Source organism: Delphinus delphis, chromosome 11 (assembly GCF_949987515.2).
Source record: "Delphinus delphis chromosome 11, mDelDel1.2, whole genome shotgun sequence".
Taxonomy (NCBI): Eukaryota; Metazoa; Chordata; class Mammalia; order Artiodactyla; family Delphinidae; genus Delphinus; species Delphinus delphis.
This window is the reverse complement of record NC_082693.1, coordinates 92097426-92120093: the sequence shown is the minus strand read 5'-3', so window position 1 is coordinate 92120093 and position 22668 is coordinate 92097426. Positions and strand designations below refer to the sequence as shown.

At 45.6% G+C, this 22668-nt stretch overlaps 1 protein-coding gene across 2 annotated transcripts; it reads right to left on the bottom strand.

Annotated features, from left to right (window-relative positions):
- Positions 1-530: 530 nt before the first annotated feature.
- Positions 531-21742, bottom strand: EIF3L (eukaryotic translation initiation factor 3 subunit L). Of its 2 annotated transcripts, XM_060025638.1 has the most exons (13): positions 21690-21742; positions 21095-21143; positions 19981-20191; positions 18600-18679; positions 15528-15589; positions 12226-12295; positions 11953-12026; positions 9236-9407; positions 7066-7220; positions 6121-6291; positions 4811-5308; positions 1949-2029; positions 531-752 (listed from the first exon to the last, which is right to left on the bottom strand). In XM_060025638.1, exons 1-13 carry the CDS (start codon positions 21720-21722, stop codon positions 714-716), a joined length of 1695 nt encoding a protein of 564 aa, XP_059881621.1. In that variant the 5' UTR covers positions 21723-21742; the 3' UTR covers positions 531-713. The 2 variants fall into 2 exon arrangements, with proteins under 2 accessions (XP_059881621.1, XP_059881622.1); XM_060025639.2 differs by lacking the exons at positions 18600-18679; positions 21095-21143; positions 21690-21742 and having other exon boundaries at positions 19981-20187.
- Positions 21743-22668: the final 926 nt, after the last annotated feature.

Sequence of the window (22668 nt, the reverse complement as noted above, 5' to 3'; positions counted from 1 at the left end):
CTCCGAACCTCACTGAGGGTGGGAGAGGCTGCCCACGACATAAACCAAAGTTTTCAGTGTGAAGAGTCAGGAGACCTGGGAGCAGAAGACAGTAGAGTTTGGAGCCAACTCTTTGCTTTTCCTTATGACTATGCGACCTCGATCAAGTCACTTAACTCCCCGAGTCTGTTTCCGCATCAGTGAAATGGGGATCCCACTAACCCCGCGCTGTGAAGTATAGGCAATGCACATGGATTCCTTTCAGCACGGTCCTGGCAGCAGGTGTTCAGTAGTTCCTTCCTGAAACCCAGCACTTCCACGAACATGCACGCCAATTATGGCAGGTCATTAATGCTCACAGGAGTCCTGTGAGATGCAGATAAGATACTGAATATGGAAATGTCCTGTATACTGCTTTATGAATCCAGGGATTAAATAATTCAAACACCAATAACGAATGCATCAGGAGAAAGTATCTCATGACAAATGGGAAATTACATATTGTTGCCCTTGTCCACAGATGCTCCCCAACAATAATGAGATGACTAATGTGACTCTAAAGAAGATTCTTTATTGAGACCTACTTAAAAAATTTCACTCCCTGATTTAAATAAACTTCAACTCAGTTGACTGGCTGATGGCTGAGCTAGGTAAAGGCTTCATGGTGGCAAAAACACTCCCCACCTATGATGACATCAAAATAGGTTCCTGAGTAGTGTCAAGTATGAATATACTCAGGGTCTCTGTCCCATCTTCTTCAGGGTTCGATTAAGCTAGAAGAGAAAGAAAAGCAAAGTCAGATATGGCTTTTTTTTTTTTAATTTGTTTGTTTGTTTGTTTTTGGCTGTGTTGGGTCTTCATTGCTGTATGCGGGCTTTCTCTAGTTGTGGTGAGCAGGGGCTACTCTTCGTTGCGGTGCGCAGGCTTCTCATTGCAGTGGCTTCTCTTGTTGCAGAGCACGAGCTCTAGGCACTCAGGCTTCAGTAGTCGTGGCACGTGGGCTCAGCAGTTGTGGCTTGTGGGCTCTTGAGCACAGGTTCAGTAGTTGAGGCGCACGGGCTTAGCTACTCTGCGGCATGTGGGATTTTCCCAGGCCAGGGCTCAAACCCATGTCCCTTGCATTGGCAGGCAGATTCTTAACCACTGTGCCACCAGGGAAGCCCAGTCAGATATGGCTTTTTCACCACACCTTTCCCTACAGTGTGCACGATCACCAGGCCAGGCCGCCCCTCTGACATGAGCATGAGTTGTCTACTATCATGTGCAAACGCTCGGTTAGGTCCTCCACCTGACATTCTTATGGTGTCACACAATTCATGCAGCTCGTCCTATCTGCCCTTCACACTCAACAAACACACATCCCATACTGCGCTGCCCATTTTATAGACAGGAAAGGGACCCAGGGTGACTAGACTTGTCAGGGCTCTATTATTATCTTGCAGGAGGAGTCTGGTAGCATGGACCACAGCACAGCAGTGACCTCTGCTGGAGGACTCAAAGCACCAAGACGCAGTGGCTCTAGCTACGGCCACAATAAGTGACCCACAAGACCTCTCCAAGGGCAGGATGTGGAATGCACCAAGTCTGTCAGAACAGAGCTTCATGGTCTCAGCTTGCAGAAACTGGCCAGACCTGTCTAAGTCAGAGAGTAACTGCCAAGTGGTGAGGGATGGGTCAGAGCAGGCAGTGAATCCACCCATATTAGGAAATACCAGGGAGGGAAAAGAGAGCCGGCCACCCGCAGCGGGAGATCTTGGAAAGAGATGCTCCAGAGAAGGCTGACACAGCAACTCCTACGGGCCCAACCCCACTCCCCAAACCCCAGCAGCCAGCCAGTCTAGCTCAGAAACTTAAAGGGCCAATTTCAGGCTTTCCTGAAAACAGAAATGAGAAATAAACAATTTATAACTCCCCACCCAGTTCCTAACCTCTGTCCCCAGCCCACACACCACTCTCTCAGACCTCTCACCTCTTCAAATTTGTGAATCTGCCGGATGAAGAAATCCCCATAGCGCCTGGCCACCTTGGTGTCTGCGATGTGGATCATGTCCTATGAGAAAAGCAACCAGACAGGAGCGGTGAGGGAGAGCCGCTTTCGGGCCTGCAAACAGCAGTGATGCTAAGTGCCAGATAGACCCCTATGGAAGAGCACTACCAGTCAAGAGCTGCTCTTTCTGTTTAGATGGCTGATTTTTATTTTCTTCTTGTTAATTCATTTATTTTATCTTCTAGTCTTTTTAACGAACATGAATCTTTTGGCTATAGTAACATTTAAAATAGCATTTTATTCTTATACACTGTTTATGAGTATAAAGTTGCAAATTAGTCTAGATTTTAAATTGTTTTTTAGCTCAAAATATTTTGTTGAGCACCATTTTACTTGTAAATTATGACATAATCTAGGTTAAGATCCAAGAACTTTCTGAATCTCTTTGATAGGATTTTTTTCAAGTCAAGGATGAAAAAAGGCAAAAAAAATAGAAAGTAATTTGCCAAAGACAAACCTGAACCAATAAGGAATAATAATAAAAACATGCAATTAAAAACATTTTCATGTAGGAAATTTAAATCATATTATTAATTTAACCTGAATATAACCTCACAGCAAAATTTTATTTGTAATAACCAAGTTGCTAAATCTTGGGAGAAGTGTTTTATTAAAGACCATCCAGATGGTTGGGACCAGTTCAGCTGGGCCACTAAAAGGGATGGAGGGATGGAGCAAATGACTGATATTGCCAAAGAACGTGTACATGTCAGGCATTGGGAATAAATGCAAAAAGGACTTTAGTTAGCTGACGTGATACGGCAGGGGATAGACAGTTCTGGTATTTAAAAACATGACTTAAAAACAACATTGAAAAACTTCCCCAACAGACATGTTTCTGCTTTTGGTGAGTCTGTTCATGGCAGAGATAGCCAAGTTCTGCCAAACACCAAGCCTTCAAAAAGCCATTAAGTCTAAAATGAGAGGATCTGGTTTAGCAAGATGAGCTTCCAAAAACAAACTACCCAAACTGGCCAAGCAATTCCACAACTAGGTATATATACCCAAGAGAATATTGTTCACACAAAACTTGTACACAAAAATTCATAGCAGCATTACCCATAATAGCCAAAAAGTGAGAACAGCTCAACTGTCCACGAACTAATGAACAGATAAACAAAGTGTGGTATACCCAAACAGTGGAATGTTATTCGGCTGTAAAAAGGAATAAAGTACTGATACCTGCTACAACCTGGATTAAACTTGAAAAGATGCTCAATAAAAGAAATCAAACGCAAAAAGCCACATCTTTCATGATTCTATTTTTAGAAAATATCAAGAATAGAAAAATCCACGGAGACAGAAGGAAGATCCCTGATTTGTCAGGGATGGGGGGGGAAAGGAGGAATGGGGAATGCTGTTAATGGGCAGGGATTTCTTTTGGGGATGATGGAAATGTGGAATTAGATAGCAGAGATGGTTGCACAACACGGTGAACAAACTAATAATCATGGAATTACACCCTTTAAAGTGGTGAAGTTTGTTATGCAAATTTTATCATTAAAAACTGTCAGCCAAAAATTAATTTTAAAAATTATTTTTTATTGGAGTATAGTTGATTTACAACGTTGTGAAAAAAGAGTATTTAAATTAAATAAATAAAAAGTAGTTGTGAGCAATGGATAAACACACACATATGTATGGTATAGGTCTTGTGAGATTATTTGTCTCTTAGGGTTGTGTATCCCTAAAAGATGTTGAGTACATATGTGTATTGTAGACCAACATCTTTCTGAAAGCAACCAAAAATGTAGGATATTTTAAAAAATTGCCTCATAGGTGCTTCCCCGGTGGTGCAGTGGTTAAGAATCCGCCTCCCAGTGCAGGGGACACGAGTTTGAGCCCTGGTCCGGGAAGATCCCACATGCCGCGGAGCAACTAAGCCTGTGCGCCACAATGAAGAGCAGACCCCACTCAGCTCAACTAGAGAAAGCCTGCATGCTGCAACGAAGACCCAACACAGCCAAAAAAACCCAAAAAACAAAAAAAAACCCAAAAAAACACCGTTATGTATACTGTTCAATAGCCAAAAACCACCCAAATGTCCACCAGTAGAAGAATGGAAACACCGTGGTCAGTAACTGCAGTAGAATTTGGCCCACCACACATCACAGAACAATAAGCATGACTGACCTACTGCTACATAGGACAACGGTGGATGGTGATTCTCTCAAATACAATGTTGAGCAAAAGAAGCTGGACAGAAAATACCACATACTGCATAATCCCATTATATCAAGCTCAAAACCAGGCAGCACCAATCTAGGGTGGTACAAGTCAGGACAATGGCTTCCCACCCACTAAAGGACTTCCAGCAGTCTACTAAGCACCCTCCCCCCTTCTTCTCCAACCTCATCTCCCACCACAACCTCCTCTCAGGCCACTCCAGCCACACTACAGCTGTCTGGGCTCGCTCCTGCCTCAGGGCCTTTGCTCTAACTGCTCCCTCCACCTGGAATGCTCTTCCTCCAGGTATCTGCTTGCTAATTTCCACACCTCCTTCAAGTCTTAGCTTCGGTTTCACTTTCTCAACAAAGTCTACCCTGAGCACCTTACTTAATACTGCAGCCTGTGCCTTCCACCACCATTAACCGAACTTACTCCACGGCACGTGGCAACTTCCAAACTACTACATGCTTGCTTAATTATAACGCTTTTTGTCATTTTTTTAACACTAGAATACCAGCACAAGGGCAAAAATCTTTGTTGATTTTGTTCAATGATGTGTCCCAGATGCCCAGAACAGTGGGTGCCTTGAGAACCTAGCCCAAGGGGCAGTCATACCTTATCGATGTAGAAGTCAACCTCAGAGGCTGACTGAAATTCGCCATCGAGGGCAGAGATGCCACTGGTCCACACCAGGTTCTTCATTTTGTGTTTGAAGACAAGAAGCTGGATTCGGAACTCCTGCTCGGTGAGGTCCAGGAAGCCGGCCAGCTTGGCCACAGGCATGGTGGTGTAGAGCTTGAGGAAGCTGCGGATGGTTGAGAGTTGGGCCTGCTGCTGCACCTCATCAGAAAACACCTTCAGCTGCTGTAAGAAGGGCTCCTTGTGGTAATTGGGGTGTACGTTGTCATAGTTGGGAACTACAGGTGACAGGAATTTGGGGCAGGAGTAGCTGAAAAGTTCCTCGTAGACCTGTGGGTCACCTTTCTGCATGCGTAGCATCTTGTCCCCATACTTCTCCCGCAGCTGGAGGTGAATGCTCTCATCGATACGCATGGGGTACATGGTGAGGGCGATGGCCAGCAGGGCGTGCATCTGCTCATTCTGCTTGTTAATCTGGGGGTGGGGGAGAGATCGGTGCAGGGTCAGATGAATGGATTTTCTGAGGTCCCCACCATCCTCCCAAGTACACTCTGTACAGACCTTCTGACTTCTCCCTTTGTCTTACACCCTTCAGCTAACTTTCCCAATGTCTCCTCCAATCCTCCCTCTAGCTCTTCGGAACTTCTGGCCTAGTTCCAGGTCCTCTGTAGTTGTTTCCCGGACTCTTTACTGGTACCTCTGCCTCGGTCTCACCAATCCACCCTACACATCACTGGCAGGTCAATTGTTCCACACCAAGTATGATCAATTCACCCAGAAATCTCTGCTGGCACTTAACGCCTCCAGAATAAAGATTAAATACTTCAGCTGGGCCGTGAAGGTCACCCCAGACTCTAACACCCCAATCGGACTGTTCTCCTGCCTTCTAGCCAAAATGATTTATTGTGCTACTACATGACCACACTTCCAAGTCTCAACACCTCTGCTCTGCTTAGAAACCTGCTCCCAATTCTATGCATGTTTTGAATCCACCCTCCTCCAGGCAAACTGCTTGAGGGCAGTACCCACATCTAACTGATTTTAAACACCCACAGCCCAGTGAACACTCTAGGCACTGCTGGGGAATAAAAGTGAAACAAAAATCCTGTCCTTATCATCAGGGTGTTAATGATCCGAAGTAATAGGTGTAACGAAGAAAACACTTAAGTAGGCGAGCCATTAACAAATCATCCTATTGAAAAAGCACATAGAAGAGCAAAATTTTGGAAGGCGTTTACCCAAAAACTGTTGGCACAGGTGTGTCAGCTGGTCAGAGGCCTCCTTACCATCTCATATTTGTACGTGGTCCTTTGGAACATGCTCTTGGTCCTCTGGATGTAGAGAAGGATGTTGGCAAAGACCCGGATAGCATCCTGGTATCGACGCATCATCAAATATGCAAAACCGACATAATAGTATGTGGTAACCTGGCACTCGGGCACACGAGAATACATGCTCTGTGGAAGGAGGCAGAAGCAGCAGCCATGAATCTCAAGACCAATTCATCCCAGGTAGGATCTGAAAATTGCTGGGGCCTAGTGTCGGCTGAGGTGGAAGCACTGAGAGCTCCCTGCAGAGGCCCTGAACTACCCAGAGGAATCCTGGCTCTGAAGTCAGAGGCTCTGAGTGCAGATCGTACCACTTACTGATTATGTGACCTGAGGACTCCATTTTCCTGGCTGTAACAGAAAAGGACTGGACCAGGTAACCCTAAAATTTCTTTCAGCTCTAAAATCATCTACACCTCACTTTCACATTCTTTCTTGCTTTCTAGTCCTTGCTTTTCCAAATAGCCCTATAAGAAAAAGGACAGATAAGATACACACACGTCAAACAAAAACGTACCAAGTTTCTGTGGCTAGGAAAACAACCACTGCTAACGTATCATTACCTGTGCCACCTTAGAACTAAGTAAGTCTTTCATTAATTCTTCAATAAAAGTTGAAAAGTAAAAATCTGCCAGCATCAGTCTGGTCTGAAAACAGAATCAAAAGACTGCTGAATATTTTAAGTGTTGTTAAGCACCAAAGAGGAACCACCTGGTCCAGGTTCAGATTTTCCCTGCAGTGGTTTTCCCAGTTCTTGTCTCAATTTTCCACTGACCTGGGGAGGAATCCTCTTTTATTCTCCATGAAATCTGTCCTAATAATAGATCAGAGTCTCTCTTGAAGCAGACAGACAGACTTTCTGGCTCTGGGAAGGTGGGCCTGAGGAAACAGGGAATGAATTACCTTCTTGTTCAGTTCGATGTTCTCCAGCACCTTGATGGCCTGGTAGTAATCTCCCAACAGGGAGTGCAGACGCAGAAGCCCCACCAGGCTGAAGTAGCCAAGCATCTTGTAGAGGGAGTGCCGTCCATACTCCCCAGCCACACTCTCAGGGTCACCTGAGAGAGACACACGGACACTGTGAGCACTTCAGCAGAGGCAGTGGAAGGAGGGCAAGCCTGACCCTTGAAGTTTACCCTCAGTAAACTCTTCATCTACTGCCAGTCTCTAAAGCTTCCTGCAATAGGGAATAACTGCCTTAGAAAGAATACCAAGAAACATCATGCCTGGCCTTATGCTAAGCTTACATTTCTAGTCACCTAAGGGGTGTGGCAGCCCCCCCCAACCATACACACCTAAGAACATGAGAGGACCCCTCTCATCAATAAGAGTTACTTGGCAAGGCCCCTCCTTTCAGGAAGTCCATGAGATCAAAGCTATCTTCCTAATAACACTATTTAGGTGTGTTCCTATCTATCTTCCTAAGATACTATTTGCCTTTCTCACTGAGTTGACATTTGCACTGATGGTGCAAAAACAACACGGGTAAAACTATGGACAACTTAGCATCAATCGGGTAGTGGCACCAAACTCTACTGTCATCACTGTATTCTTTTTTTTTTTTTTTTTTTCCTGTACGCGGGCCTCTCACTGCTGTGGCCTCTTCCGTTGCGGAGCACAGGCTCCGGATGTGCAGGCTCAGCGGCCACGGCTCACGGGCCCAGCCGCTCCACGGCATGTGGGATCTTCCCAGACCGGGGCACAAACCCGTGTCCCCTGCATCGGCAGGAGGACTCTCAACCACTGCGCCACCAGGGAAGCCCATCACTGTATTCTTTACCACCACTCACCTGCAATAAAAGAACCAGCCACTTCCTTTTCCCCACAAAACCCCATTTTTAATTGAAAAAATAACTGATACACAGACTGAATAGAGACATGGGTATTTTCTCAAAAATGAGTGCAGTGAGCTTGTTAAGATGTCAATGAAAACAACTGGCAGTGTTTGCTGCCAATGAAAACTTGAGCTTTTAAGTAAAAATTAGAATTTCATAAAACTTCTATCTGCCACTATGAACTCACCAGCTCCCCAATGAAGACCTATCTGATAAGGCTGATGGTCAAAGTAACAGATGTGGTTTCAAAAATCTGTATAATTGGGACTTCCCTGGTGGTCCAGTGGGTAAGACTCTGAGCTCCCAATGCAGGGGGCCCAGGTTCGATCCCTGGTTGGGGAACTAGATACTGCATGCATGCCGCAATTATGAGTTCGCATGCCACAACTAAGACCTGGCGCAGCCAAAATAAATAAATTAAATTAAAACAACAACAACAAAAAAAACTGTACAATAAAATGTGTCAACTTTCAGAAAATCTTGATAGCTCAATGAATCAGTATTTTACAAAATCACACATGAGTAAAGAAAATTCATTCAAGCTGCAGGATAAACCAATAAACTTTAATGTAACAAAGTATAAGTTCACTGATAAGGCTTCAGATTCCACACTGCAACTAACCTGTATGAAACTACCCGCTGTCAACTTCTGATGCAGAACCAGAGAAGAGCCAGGCTACCTGTAAAGGCTATTGAGTTTCTCTTCCCTGTCCCAATTAAATATCTGTGTGAGGCCAGATTTCCCTCAGATACTTCAACCAAAACAGCATATTGCCACAGACTGAGTGAAGAAGTATACTTCAACCAAAACAGATACTTCAACCAAAACAGCATATTGCCACAGACTGAGTGAAGAAGCAGGAGACTCCAGCTCTCTTCTACGAAGCCAGACATTAAAGAGGTTTGCAAAAACACCACTCTTCTCACTGTAACAAGATCTGTATATAGATAAACTTGTGATTCTTAATCTTTTAAGACTGTAAAGTGGTCCTCACACCAAAAAGTTTGAGAAGTGCTTATCTAAACAAAGGCCCTGGAGAGGGAGTAGAAGTGTTTACAAATGCAGCTCTCAGGAAGTGCTTGTTCAGTCTGTCGGCCAACAGACTGCCAAGCCCAGCAGCCCCCAAATCAGCCCTCGGCTCCTGTTCACACCCAAATACCAAACAGGAGCAGCCCATCGCTCCTCCGCACTACCCGCGGCCTCTACTCATGAGGCACAGATGGCAGGCAGCACTCACCTCCACTTGTGTACACCTCCAGCTGTCGGTTGATGTTGGACTTGTCTACAAGGGAGTGAAGGACATTGAGGACACTGTGAACATTCCAGATTTTGGGATTGGAACGAAGGAAGTCGATCTCCTCCTCTGACTTCTTGGCAGTCTTACAGCGGTACTGACTAAACGACTGAAACTGTTGAGGAAGAAGGGAAACGTGCGGCAGTGGCATTAACGCCAAAGGGACAGCACAGCACACAACACGCTACTGCTACCACTTCTCCCGCTACACCAGTCTGTGCACTACTGGTTCTTTCAAAGCCATCTTTGATTAAGCTGTGGATTTGTTCATTACTATGTTACTTATTCCACAGCTAAGCAAAAGGCTCTAAAATGAGAGGTAATTTGTGGGAAAAAACATTCAATTTGGAGTCAAACATAGTCTAAAGTACTTAACGTCTCTGGGCATCACAGTGCCATCAGCCTGGCCACCAGAATCAGGTAGCTTACGACAGATCTACTCATACGTGGTAGAGATGGGGCAGGTACCTGCATGTGTGTCTTCCCTTCCAGAGCTGACCATCAATTCACCTGTGACAGGAACCCAGTCTGAGTCACCCCTTCCCAACCACAGAGCCTGGACAAGTGTAAGGCACATATAGGGTACATACCACAGCTATTTGTTTGGGGCAGGGTTTCTATCTGGGACCAGCACTGGGCTGGCTCCATCTGTCACCCAGAGACTAGCACAGGTGACCTAGTTACTCTGTCAGAATTAAAAGCTCCCTGGTTGATTTCTGGTGCATACACAGGTTTGGAAACCAGGGACCTAGAATCTAGGTTCTAGATGACCTAAGATTACTTTTCAACTCTGAAATATCATCCTCCTCCAAGAGCGCAGGAGAAAACATTTCCAAATTTACAATAAACAAATAGTATCGGGGCTTCCCTGGTGGCACAGTGGTTAAGAATCCACCTGCCAATGCAGAGGACACAGGTTCAATCCCTTGCCTGGGAAGATCCCACATGCCGCGGAGCAACTAAGCCCGTGCGCCACAACTACTGAGCCTGCGCTCTAGAGCCCACGAGCCGCAACTATTGAGCCCACGTGCTAAAATTACCAAAGCCCACGCTCCTAGAGCCCGTGCTCCGCAACAAGAGAAGCCACCACAGTGAGAAGCCCGCGCACCGCAATGAAGAGTAGCAACTAGAGAAAGCCCACGCGCAGCAACGAAGACCCAATGCAGCCAAAAATAAATAAATAAAATAAACAAATTTATAAAATAATTTTAAAAGCAAATATCCTTCAGCCAACAATTCTACTTATAATCATCCCTAGAAATAGACTTTATCTGTACACATACACCAGAAGAGTGGTACACCATGTACATGGCACAAAAGAACAAGGCAGGTCTCTATACGATGACTATCTTTCCAGACAGTAATTGATGCCTCTGCAAAGGCAAGGAAGGAAGACACTTTCACTTCATCTGCAGTTAAAAAAAAAAAAATCTCAACAATAGCAACACGTTCATATATTGCTGCATCAATACAAATAAATGAAAGAGTGGTGGGGAATAAGGAGCAAAAAAAAAAAAAAAAAATTTTTTTTTTTTTTTTTAATTTTAAAAAAGACAAAAAACAAGAATAAAGAAGAGACCGGTGGGGAAGAGCCCCTCACCCCATGCGGTTTAACTGGTGTTTTCTTCTTAAGCAGCTTACAGCGCTCTCACTTTTCACAAAGACTGGCTGGTGGAATCACACCTGGCCCACACTGGCCAGTCTTTGTTAGAAGCAAGAGCACTTAAACTCCTTAAGAGAACACCAGTTAAGCCCAGGGAATTAGGATTATTTTAAGGCGGATGAAGAACCTTAGCACAGATGATCCTCGCTGACTTGCTGCTAGCCAACAGGACAGCCAATCTTCTAAAATTACGCCAAATAACAAGCCAAGGAGCCAGAGAGGGCAAATGAGGCCAGTGTGGTTTGTGGCCTTCACTGCACAAAGGACTGAAGCCTGTCTTGAGCAGGAAGCCTCTTTCTCAAAGTGCCCTAGGAAGGTTTCCTCAGCTCACCAATCACAACTTATCAGCACTCTGTACTCAAAGTCTCTTTGATCCATGGGGCTCAAATAACTGCTTTATTAGGAAACTGATTTCTCCTGAAATACCTAGTAAGAACTGTGCCATCCCTGTAAAACATGGAAAAGATGTTTTTCCAAAATCAATTATTTTACGGTTTTTAGCAACAGCACTCTGAGACAGGTAATTTTTCCCTTTTGATAAAAATGTTCTTTCATTCTGATCCAACATATACTCATATCACCAGCACCACAATCAAGATATAGAATTTTTCTCCTGTAGGCGAGGAAAGTGAGGCTCAGAGAGCTAAGTAACACATCATCACTACAGAGCCACCAGGTGGCAGCCCCCAGACAAGTACCCACTCCTAGCTGACTCCAAAGCCTGGAAACCTGTGTTCTTCCTGCCAGATCACCTCTCAAGGTCAGTTAAGAACGTGGTGAATGTCAGGAGCTCAGTTCTCCAGACTTCTGAGGTCAGAATGGAGCTCTTAGACCTCACTGATTCAAAACACCACAACATAGAGGCCACTTCCACAGGGCATTTCACACTACCCTAGGGTGGCTATACACCATGATCTTTTCAACAACACTAACAATGGTAACAGCTGCTCCTTGTCTGGACCAGTTATTTCAAATTAGGCCAAGGGTGACCAGATACCTGGTAGATGAACTCATCGATGATATCCCAGAGCCACTGGTTGGGAAGTTCGAGGGGAGCAGGACCATCAGCATCTGGGCAAGAGACCACAGAAAGGTCAGATTCGATCAATGACTATATGCCCATTCAGTAAGGCTGCAGAATGCATTTTGTAATTTCTCTCTTAAAAGGGCTATGAACCACAAGACTTCCCCCTCTTCCCACCTGCACATTAAAATTCTGCTAAAAAGAGCTGAAGGCCCATACGAGGTCTCATCATAACCTCAGACTCACTGAGAATGTAGTTGAAGAGATTGCAGTAGTTGTAATAGGATTCAAACCTCTGCTCCAAGGAGGGTCCCCCCTGTAAAGAAAGCAGAGAAAGGAGGACACATTTAATCTAAACGCGTTCTACTCATGGCCTGCCACTGACAGTTGAAAACAAATACGGCTGATCCTTGAAAACACAGGGGTTTTGGTCAAAAATCTCTGTATAATCTGTGTATAATGTATCGTTGACCCTCCACATCTGCAGATTTAACCAATGGTGGATCCTATAACACTATAAATATTTATTGAAAATACCTGCACATAAGTGGACCTGCATAGTGCCAACCCGCGTTGTTCAAGGGTCAACTATATATGAGAATTGACGTCAGCTCTCCCCTTCTTAGCATGTGAGAGCACTCAAGTGACAGGGAAGATAGTTAAGTGCTACAGTAGTTCAAAGGGGCACCGAATACCTGACGCCAACGGTCAAGTTTTATACCAAAAACTTTAACTGACCATTAAAGACCAGGCATATAGATCTGGCAAGGCAGAAGAGTGAGGGGAAGGTGTTTCAGGAAAAACAGCACTAATGAAGGCAAAGAAGTAAAATCGTGGTGCTTGAAGGTTAGGGAGTAAGGCAGACAATGCTACACTGGGCTACACTGGGCCAGAAATGCAGAGGTCTTACAGTGCCAAACAAGAATTAAGCCGGGGGTCAGCAAATCCACCGCCACCTGTTTTTGTAAATAAGAACCTTAAATGGCACACAGCCATGTGTACTGTCATGGCTGCTACAAAGCTGAATAGATTCGACAGAGACCATTACAGCCCTCAAAGCCTAGAATACTCTCTATCTGGCCCTGTACACAGCAGGCTGCTGACCCCTGATCTAGACTTCATGTGGCTGGCAACAGAACCACTGAAGAGTTCTGAGCTGGGGAACAACGTGATGTATGGTGTATGTTGTGATGGAGTAGAAAGAACACTGCCTTGGAGTCGTAGCCCCACTGCTTACTAACTGTGGGGTCTGACAAGGTACTTAATCCCTCTGAAAAGTGAGATTATGAAGTGAAAGTGCCTAATACAGTAAATGCTCTTTCAATGAAAACCTCCCCCTCCAACTCCCCCCCATCATGTACGTGAAACTGCCCCATCTGGTACCTAGTGAAGAGATCACAGGGTCAACAAACTTCTGCTGAATCTTCATCTACAGACCAGAGGAAAGATCAGAGGTGGCAACCAGCCATACTATGGGTTCTGATGCCACGTTCTGCCGAAAGCCATGTTATACAGGCTGGCTAGATTACTAGCCCAGCCTGCAAAGTACCTGAGCCATAGCATCAATGACAGAAGAGAATCTTTACTTTCCATCAAATGAGGTAGTCAGAGAGCTCACTGGGATGCCAGAAAAACATGGCCCCCCGCATTACTTTGGCAACAAGAACTCCTTCACCTACCGCCACTGATGGTGGGGGGCTCCTGGGCCAAGGCCAGAGCTCTTGTCAGGTCAAGTCATCCTCAGGGGGATGAGAGTGAGTGTGAGAAGCTGGGAACTCTTTAGATGGAAATACCCTAAGGAGACTGTGGTGGCAGTTTCTTTAATTTACACACGCACATACACGCTCCAACAATTAACGTGTCAACGTGGGGGATCAGACACTGGATTAGAGCAGCGAACAAGACAAAGTCCGTGCCCTGCTGGAGTTTACCCTCTAGTGGGGGAAGCAAACAAAACCCAAATAAATAAGACAATGTCAGAGAGTGACAGGTGCTCTGAAGTGTCACATAGTATGGCTAGGAGCCAAGGGAAGGAGGGAAAGATGCAGGAAGTGAGACTGGCAAGGAAGTCTGGGGCCAGGTCAAGCAGGACCATGACTAAGACTTGGGATTTTATTCTAAGTATGATGGGAAGTCACGGTAGGATTGTGAGGAAGGGGTTGACTTGATGAGACTATGTTTTAAAAGGATCACCATGGTTACTAGGTTGACAATAAACGTAAGCGGGCAAGAGTGGAAACTGACACCAGGTGAGCAGTTATGCCGTCATTCAGGCAACAGATAATAATGCCTTGAACCAGGGTAGGTATGTGCATTTTTAAAAGATACAATGCTATATGCACACCTAACAGACTACAGTACAGTGTAACATAACTTTTCTTTTTTTTTTCTTTTTTTTTTTTATTATTTTTTGCGATACGCCGGCCTCTCACTGTTGTGGCCTCTCCCGTTGCAGAGCACAGGCTCCGGACGCGCAGGCTCAGCGGCCATGGCTCACGGGCCCAGCCGCTCCGCGGCATGTGGGATCTTCCGGACCGGGGCACGAACCCGTGTCCCCTGCATCGGCAGGCGGACTCTCAACCACTGCGCCACCAGGGAAGCCCAACTTTTTTTTTTTTTCTGTACGCGGGCCTCTCACTGTTGTGGCCTCTCCCGTTGCGGAGCACAGGCTCCGGATGCGCAGGCTCAGCGGCCATGGCCCACGGGCCCAGCCACTCCGCGGCACGTGGGATCTTCCCAGACCAGGGCACGAACCCGTGCCCCCTGCATCGGCAGGCGGACTCCCAACCACTGCGCCACCAGGGAAGCCCCCCTAGCATAACTTTTATATGCACTTGGGAACCAAAAAATTCATGGGACTGGCTTTATTGCGATATGCACTTTATTGCAGTGGTCTGGAACCAAACCTGCAATACCTCCAAGGTATGCCTGTAAACAGTGTAGACAGTATTTTAAGAGACTTAGGGCACTCTAAAATTTAGAAATCAGGAAGAAAAGAATCCGCCTAGCTTCAAAGAATTCTGCCATTTACTAGCTGCATGAATTTGAGAAAAAGCAACCTCTCTGCGCCTCCGTTTGCCTACTTTGCAGGATCACCATGAGGACTAGAGACATGCAGATGTGTGCCAAGTGCCTAGAATTGTGCCTGGCACACAGCGACAGTTGTATGTATTTCTCAGAGGGCAGGAGGCTCAGTGGCAATGCACTGAAGGGAAAAAGCAAGGGCATTCCAAGCGGAGGCATCCGAAGGTACCTGGGAACACACTTTTAGGATGACGTCCTGCAACCCAGTGCATGTGATAAGTGTCCAGTCAAGAACTGTGGGGATAAAGAAATTAAAAAGGATGGACAGGCTATGCAGTGGTACCATTTGCCTGAAACAGACACCCAGCTTCCTGGGTTCAATCATTCCCTCCATCCTTTCTTAAAAGAAAGCTCAGAAAACATGCCAACCACTCTTGGACACTGAACCAATATAAACTAGCAACTGTTTGCCAGGGACAAAAATGGCATAGTTTAAAAACTGCCGGCAACGTTTAGATACTCACACTGACTTTGGCATATATGTGCCTGTAGTATAATTCTTTGTACAGAATCAGAAAGACGGCATCTGAAAGAGATGGCAGAGGGGCGCTTTAGTAATCCACCAAACAACCGGGGTCTTCTGGCAGTTTTAGCCTGTGGCGGGAAGTAAAGTGGTAAATGTGATTTCAGAAACCAAACAACATCAAAATTCTAACACTTACACCCCAAGAATACATGCAACGAGAAACTTCATCTCCCACTTTATCCTTTCAACCTCATCTTAATCTCATTCAGGCCTGTTTCCCTTCACCACTTAGATATTTTTGCCATACAGTTGCTCAACCAAGATGTAAATACTAATGGCTCCATGGAAGGCGATATGACAGGATCAAAACTGCAAATACAGGGCTTCCCTGGTGGCGCAGTGGTTGAGAGTCCGCCTGCCGATGCAGGGGACACGGTTCGTGCCCCGGTCCGGGAAGATCCCACATGCCGCGGAGCGGCTGGGCCCGTGAGCCATGGCCGTTGAGCCGGCGCGTCTGGAGCCTGTGCTCCGCGGCGGGAGAGGCCACATTGGTGAGAGGCCCGCGTACCGCAAAGAAAAAAAAAAAAAAAAAAAAAAAAACTGCAAATACATGGGGGTCTTTGACTTAGACATCCTATTTTAAGGAATTTATCCTATTGATATGATGCAACCATTAAAAAGAAAGAAGGCGGGGACTTCCCTGGTGGCACAGTGGTTAAGAATCCGCCTGCCAATGCAGGGGACACGGGTTCGAGCCCTGGTCCGGGAAGATCCCACATGCCACGGAGCAACTAAGCCCGTGTGCCACAGCTACTGAGCCTGCTCTCTAGAGCCCATGAGCCACAACTACTGAGCCTGAGTGCCACAACTACTGAAGCCCGTGCACCTAGAGCCCATGCTCCACAACAAGAGAAGCCACCGCAATGAGAAGCCCGCGCACTGCAACGAAGAGCAGCCCCCTCTGGCCACAACTAGAGAAAGCCGGCGCGCAGCAACGAAGACCCGATGCAGCCAAAAATAAATAAATTAATTAATTTTAAAAAAGCAGGGATGAGCTCTTTGGATATCAATGTTGTGCAGAAGTTAACATACAGGTCTGAGACTATTAGCCTTAAAAAGGCCTGCTGGTAAAGTTGGTCCTTGCTTGGCAGCTGGGAACCTAGATTTCAGGAGGGTTTCCCACCAATCTCATAAGGGTGGTCTGCTATCCCTAAACTGTTTGTGCAGACAACATGGTTTATACTGAATACCTGCTTTCCTTCTGGGAGTCTGGAATTTCAGTACATGCTAGGCAGAGGATGTGCCTACACGACCAGCCCCCAATAAAATGCCTGGACATTGAGTCTGTAATGATCTGCTCTGGTAGCTCCATAGAAAGCCCCATAGCTGTCGGACTGAGTCCTGTGAATCCTCCTAGCAAATAATCAAACCTGGGGAGGGTCTTGGGAATCCTGGAGGTGCAGAATACTCTCCAAAAATACAATAAATTTTAAAAATGGAAAGAAAGGAGCATCTATCTAGTCTTTGTAAAAAAGGAAAAAGTTATTCCTAATTGCTTATATATGCATAGAGTATCAGAGGAAGGATAAACAAGAAAATGGTGAACACTAGATGGCTCCAGAGAGAAAAACAGACAACTTGGGATAGAAATGGGAGGGGGATTTTTATACCAAATCTTTCATACTTTGAGTCCTGTGAATCCTTACCTGTTTAAAAACATGTATTACAGGACTCCTGTTGTGCTCAACATACATAATATTATATTCTTTATAGGCAAAATATTAAACAGAGCGTAATGTCTGAGCAACACGGAAACACATTTAAGATTGGGTTCTAGCAAACGTTATGGACACTAAGGGGGGAAAGTGGTGGGGATGGTGGTGGTGGGATGAACTGGGAGATTGGGATTGACATATATACACTAATATGTATAAAACAGATAACTAATAACCTGCTGTATAAAAAATAAATTAAATTAAAAGAAAAAAAAAGAGTGAGTTCTAGGACTTCCCTGGAGGTCCAGTGGTTAAGAGTCTGCACTCACAATGCAGGGGGCACGGGTTCAATCCCTGGTCGGGGAATTAAGATCCTGCAGGCCGCACTGTGTGGCCAAAAAAAAAAAAAGAAGAATGAGTTCTAAACCTGAGTAACGATGATGATGCTAATGTTTAGTATTCAAAAAACGTTAGCTGTAACAAAAGAAGTGAAAGACTTGTACGTTAAAAAACTACAAAACACTGTTGAAAGAAATCAAACACCTAAATAAATGGAAAGACATCCATGTCCATGGATTACAGGACTTAATATTGTTAAATGGCAATACTCTCCCAAATTGATCTTCAGATCCCACATAATTTCTATCAAAATCCAAGCTGGCTTCTTTGCAGAAATTGACAAGCTGATCCTAAAATTCACATGGAAATTCAAGGGACTCAGAAGACCCAAAGCAATTTTGAAAAAGAACAAAGGTGGAGGATTTACACTTGCCAATTTCAAAACTTACTCCAAAGCTACAATCATTTAGACAGTGTGGTTGGTACAAGCATAAGGACAGACATAGATCAATGGAATCAAAGTGACAGTCTAGAAATAAACCTCTACATTTACATGATAACAGATTTCGGGAAGTGCCAAGACAATTCAATGGAAAAAGAATGGTCTTTCTGAAAATTAGTACTGGGACAGCTGGCTAATCACATGCAAAAGAATGAAGTTGGCTCTTCTTACTTCACACCATATATAAAAGACACCATCAGAAAGTGAAATGTGAGAGGAGGCCAGAGAGCCCATTCTGGAGCAACTGTAATGACCCCAAAAATTACAGAGGGAAAAGGAAACCAGTCAAGACAAAAATCCCAACTTCAGTTTTCACGACATGTGAAACACCTCTGTCCCCTCTTCATCTACTCAGTTTTCATTCAACAAGTTATTTACTAAGGAATTTACTATGTACCAAACCCTGGGGAAATAAAACGGCGACCAAAACAGACACAGATCGTCCTGAGCTTTCTAATGAGCCTCAGTCATAGGATCCCATCCAACACACAGGACACAAAACACTCACACCTACCGTTGCCAACCTGTGGAGCAATGGTTTCAGCCTCAGGCCAAGGTGTATTCTTGAAAAATCTTTCAGTCAACTTGGTCCAGCTGAAAATCAAGAAAAAATATTCTAGAACTCCAAAACAGGAAGGATCTGAGAAGAAACAATCCTCATATTTTATAAATAAGTACCCAAACTCTGAAAAGGGAAGGAGTCACGGAAACAGAGCCAGGGCCAGAGCCACGAAGTCTACAACTTTCCTCACCCCAGACACAATCTTTCTTAATAAGGTGAAACATTTCTTTTACATCAGCTAGGCACCTACCAAGCTCTTCAGGATCATCTCCTGCCTCTGTATCATGAACTCTAGTCATATTTCACTGCTTACTGTTCCCTGACTTGAGAACTACCTTTTAGACACCCCCACCCCCCTCCCTCAGCTTTCCACCTCCCCTTCCACTTCCTGGAGCACTGTGCCTCCTCCCCCTCTCCAAACATGGAAGCAAATCAGTCTATTTGTTGCAGTCTGATGCCACAACAGCCCTCAAGCATCCAACGCAAACACTGATGCCCAAGATGCTTCACAACCCTATTTCCTTGATGAAGTCTTTCCTGACTATCCAACTCTGATTGACCTGTCTCATTTCTAACGCCCATTACATAAGGGCCGTCCCCTCAAAACCAGAAGCAGGGCTTCCCTGGTGGCGCAGTGATTGAGAGTCCACCTGCCGATGCAGGGGACAAGGGTTAGTGCCCCGGTCCGGGAAGATCCCACATGCCGCGGAGCGGCTGGGCCCGTGAGCCATGGCCGCTGAGCCCGTGCATCTGGAGCCTGTGCTCTGCAACGGGAGAGGCCACAACAGTGAGAGGCCCGCGAACAGCAAACAAAATAAAAAATAAAATGAAATCCAGAAGCAACCACTCAGAGCTCAGCTCACCCTGTTTTGTGTTGAGAAGTTGTCCAGCACAGTTTAGAAATTAGGTTCTGGTGACAGACTGGACAGGTTCAAAACTCAGCACATCCACTTAGCTAGCTATGAGATTTATCCTTTCTGTGCTTTGTTTTCTCATCTATAAAATGAGGAAAACAACAGAACCTACTTCATGAGGTTACTGGGAAGGGTAAATCAGTAAATACAGAAAAAGCGCTCCGAACATTGCCTGATCTGTAATGATCATACACATTATTGCTATTATAATTATTGATAGTCATGGTATTATTTTAGGCCTTGTACAAGTTCTGGGCAATGAGTTCAACAAAATAACATGTCCCTAGCCCCCAAAGAATCACAGAAACCCCTCGGGCACTCTCTTTACAGAGAAATGAATAAACATCACCCCTTTTTAGAGACTGCATTACTAAGCCAGTCTCACCCAGGAAGAGATCATTTCAGCCAATGGCCCATACCTGTTCTCATAGATGTCCTGGATCTCATATACCTTCTGGTCAATGACATCGCTGGAGACACGACTGGCCTGTAGCTCATACACTTTCTGGTCAATTAAGTCTGAGACAGTTTTGTGGAAATACTGGATGAAATTTTTGATCACTTCAGGGATCACCTGATAGGTCTGCTGTTCATACTGACGTTCATAAGCCAGATCCTGCTTCGGATCTCCTAGAGATTAGATACAATAAATACTTCAAATCCACATTCAGAACATAACAAAAGGGCAAGGCCATCCGCTAAACAAAACTCAAGTCTATAAAATCGGGTATAATTCCCTTTTAAACACTCAGAAATATAAATCGTCTCCAGGTCACTCCCAACCCCCACGGGGCTGTTTCCTCAGAACATTTTCCCACTACTTATTCATTTTACTTATTGAAGTTATTTATTTGCTTATTGTTTCCCGCACCAAAACCTAACATCTATGAAAGCAAGAACCCTGTCTGTCTTGCACCCAGGTGTACCTTCAAGACCTGGAACAGCTATGCGGGGGAGGGGGGGGGGAACTGTGCGGAGGGCAGCAAGTATTAGGCACTTAATATTTTTTGAATAAATGAATGACTGCCATTTTCTACCCATATGACTTGGTGCAAGTAACTAAACTTCTCTGTCCTCAAGTTTTCTCACCTGTGATGTTAATTTATGTCTTTGGAGAACTGCTGTAAGGGGTAAATGAAATACTTCACCCCAAGTACCCAGAACAACACATGGCACTTAATAAGTGCTAAATCAAACCAAGTTACTGTAACAACTCAGGAAACATCAAAAACCTTCCAAAAAAGATTTCACTTGGACTTGGTTTCAATTACTTTAATTTTTCACAACAAGATTTTCTTCAGCTAATAGCGTCAACAGGGAAACCGCAGTCAGGACAGTAACCCTTCCCTCTGGGACTTTGAGGGGGACCATGAATAAGGCCTGGTTTAATAGCTCTCGTGGTGAGAGCTAGTAACTGACTCTAAACCTCGACCATCAAGACCGAGTTTTAAGCAGGTGCCCGTCAGAGCTGCTCTGAGACATCCGAAAAGGTGTCAATACCTAGAAGCTGGCCAGACAAACCTGTAGACTCACCTGTGTGCATATCATAGTCGCCCGGGTAAGCATAGGGATCGTAGGCAGCCTAGAAACGAAAGAGACACACACAAGACAGTCACCAGCTCGTGAATCCAAAATGCTCGTTCTAGGTTCTAAGGATACAAAGGTGGATAAGACACAGTCTCGTTCTTTGAGAAACTCACACGCCTGTGAGAAAAGGGAGAATAAACAGACAATGACAATACCGCGTTACGGCTGCAATAAGGTAGAGCAAAGCACAAGAGGCTGCGGGAATCTGCGGGGCCTGACAAGACTGAACCCAGACCATTAGAAATCAGAGTGCAGTTACAGACACACAGAATCCTATAACTGGCCTCCGTTCCCGGACTTGGAAAAGGAGAGGACCAGGGGACCGGACACACGAGATGGGCGGGCCGAGACGGGCTGATCAAGAGCCGGGAGCTGCGGGTGGCAACGGCATGAGGAACGCGCAAGCTGGGAGGCCGGCTGGGGCTGGTCGCGGCCCGCGAGTGCTCCCGGAGAGGCCCGGACACCGTCTCCCCGCGGGGCCCAGCATCCAAAGAGCCCTGCCCCTGTCGCGGAGCTCCGCACACGCTCTAGACCAGATTACCTCAGACTCGTAATCGTCGGCAGGATACGACATGGCTGCACCGCTCGCGGACCTAGGCCGGAAAGAACGGAAAAGGCGGGCCTCGCCTGCCTCTTGACGCCGGAAGTCCAGCCCCCTCGAGGCTGCCGGGAAACCGGAAGCTCTTCCGGAGCCGCCGGAAATCTAAGGCAGCCATGTTTGGAAGGGCGAAAGCAACAACCCCATACATTATTCTTCCTTCAAATAGAGGCTCCACAAGGAAGGTGATTCTATAATACTCGCAAAAATTTAGAATTAAACACATTAAATATTTCGGCGTAATAAAGGATGGGCAAAGTAGTTGAAACAAGAAGTAATGCCACTCAAAAGATGGCTGACAGCTTCCTCGGCCGCCCTCTCGCATGAAGGGAAAATCGGATATGGGGGGGCCTGATCGTGGATTTAGCTGTAAGAGGTTTGCCTGCGGCAAAAAAAAAAAAAAAGTCTTCAAACGTTCCGCCCTCAAAAGTCTAAACTTACTGGGTGTAAAAGTTGAGGCTTAGTCCAATACAGTGAGAGGGCATTGAGAAAAGGCGCCCGCCGACTTTGGACGTTAAGGTTGGAGCAGGCAAAGATGAAGCCAGCTGTGATGTGAGGAGAGAGTCGTGGGACCCACCCTCTCGTGCAGCCTTGAGCGCTGTGGGTGGTGTTCGGAATCGGGCATGGGGCTGGGGTTGGGCTCCTGAAGAAACGGTAGAGTTAGGGAGTGGGTTATGAAACAAACCAACACAAACCGATACGTAGGTCAAGGGCCTTAGTTTAGCCATTTAGAATAGCAGTGCCACGCCCCAGCTCCTTGTACCGCGTTTTTGCTTTGCGTTCCCTCGTTGTCTGTTACCTAGAGGTGATAACCGTCGTGGAACTAAGCTTAAGGACCCATCGAGACTCTTCGTCGGCGCAAGGAGGGTAACCCAGCAACGTGCTCCTCTACTCCAATTTCTCCCCTGTCACACTTCCCCTT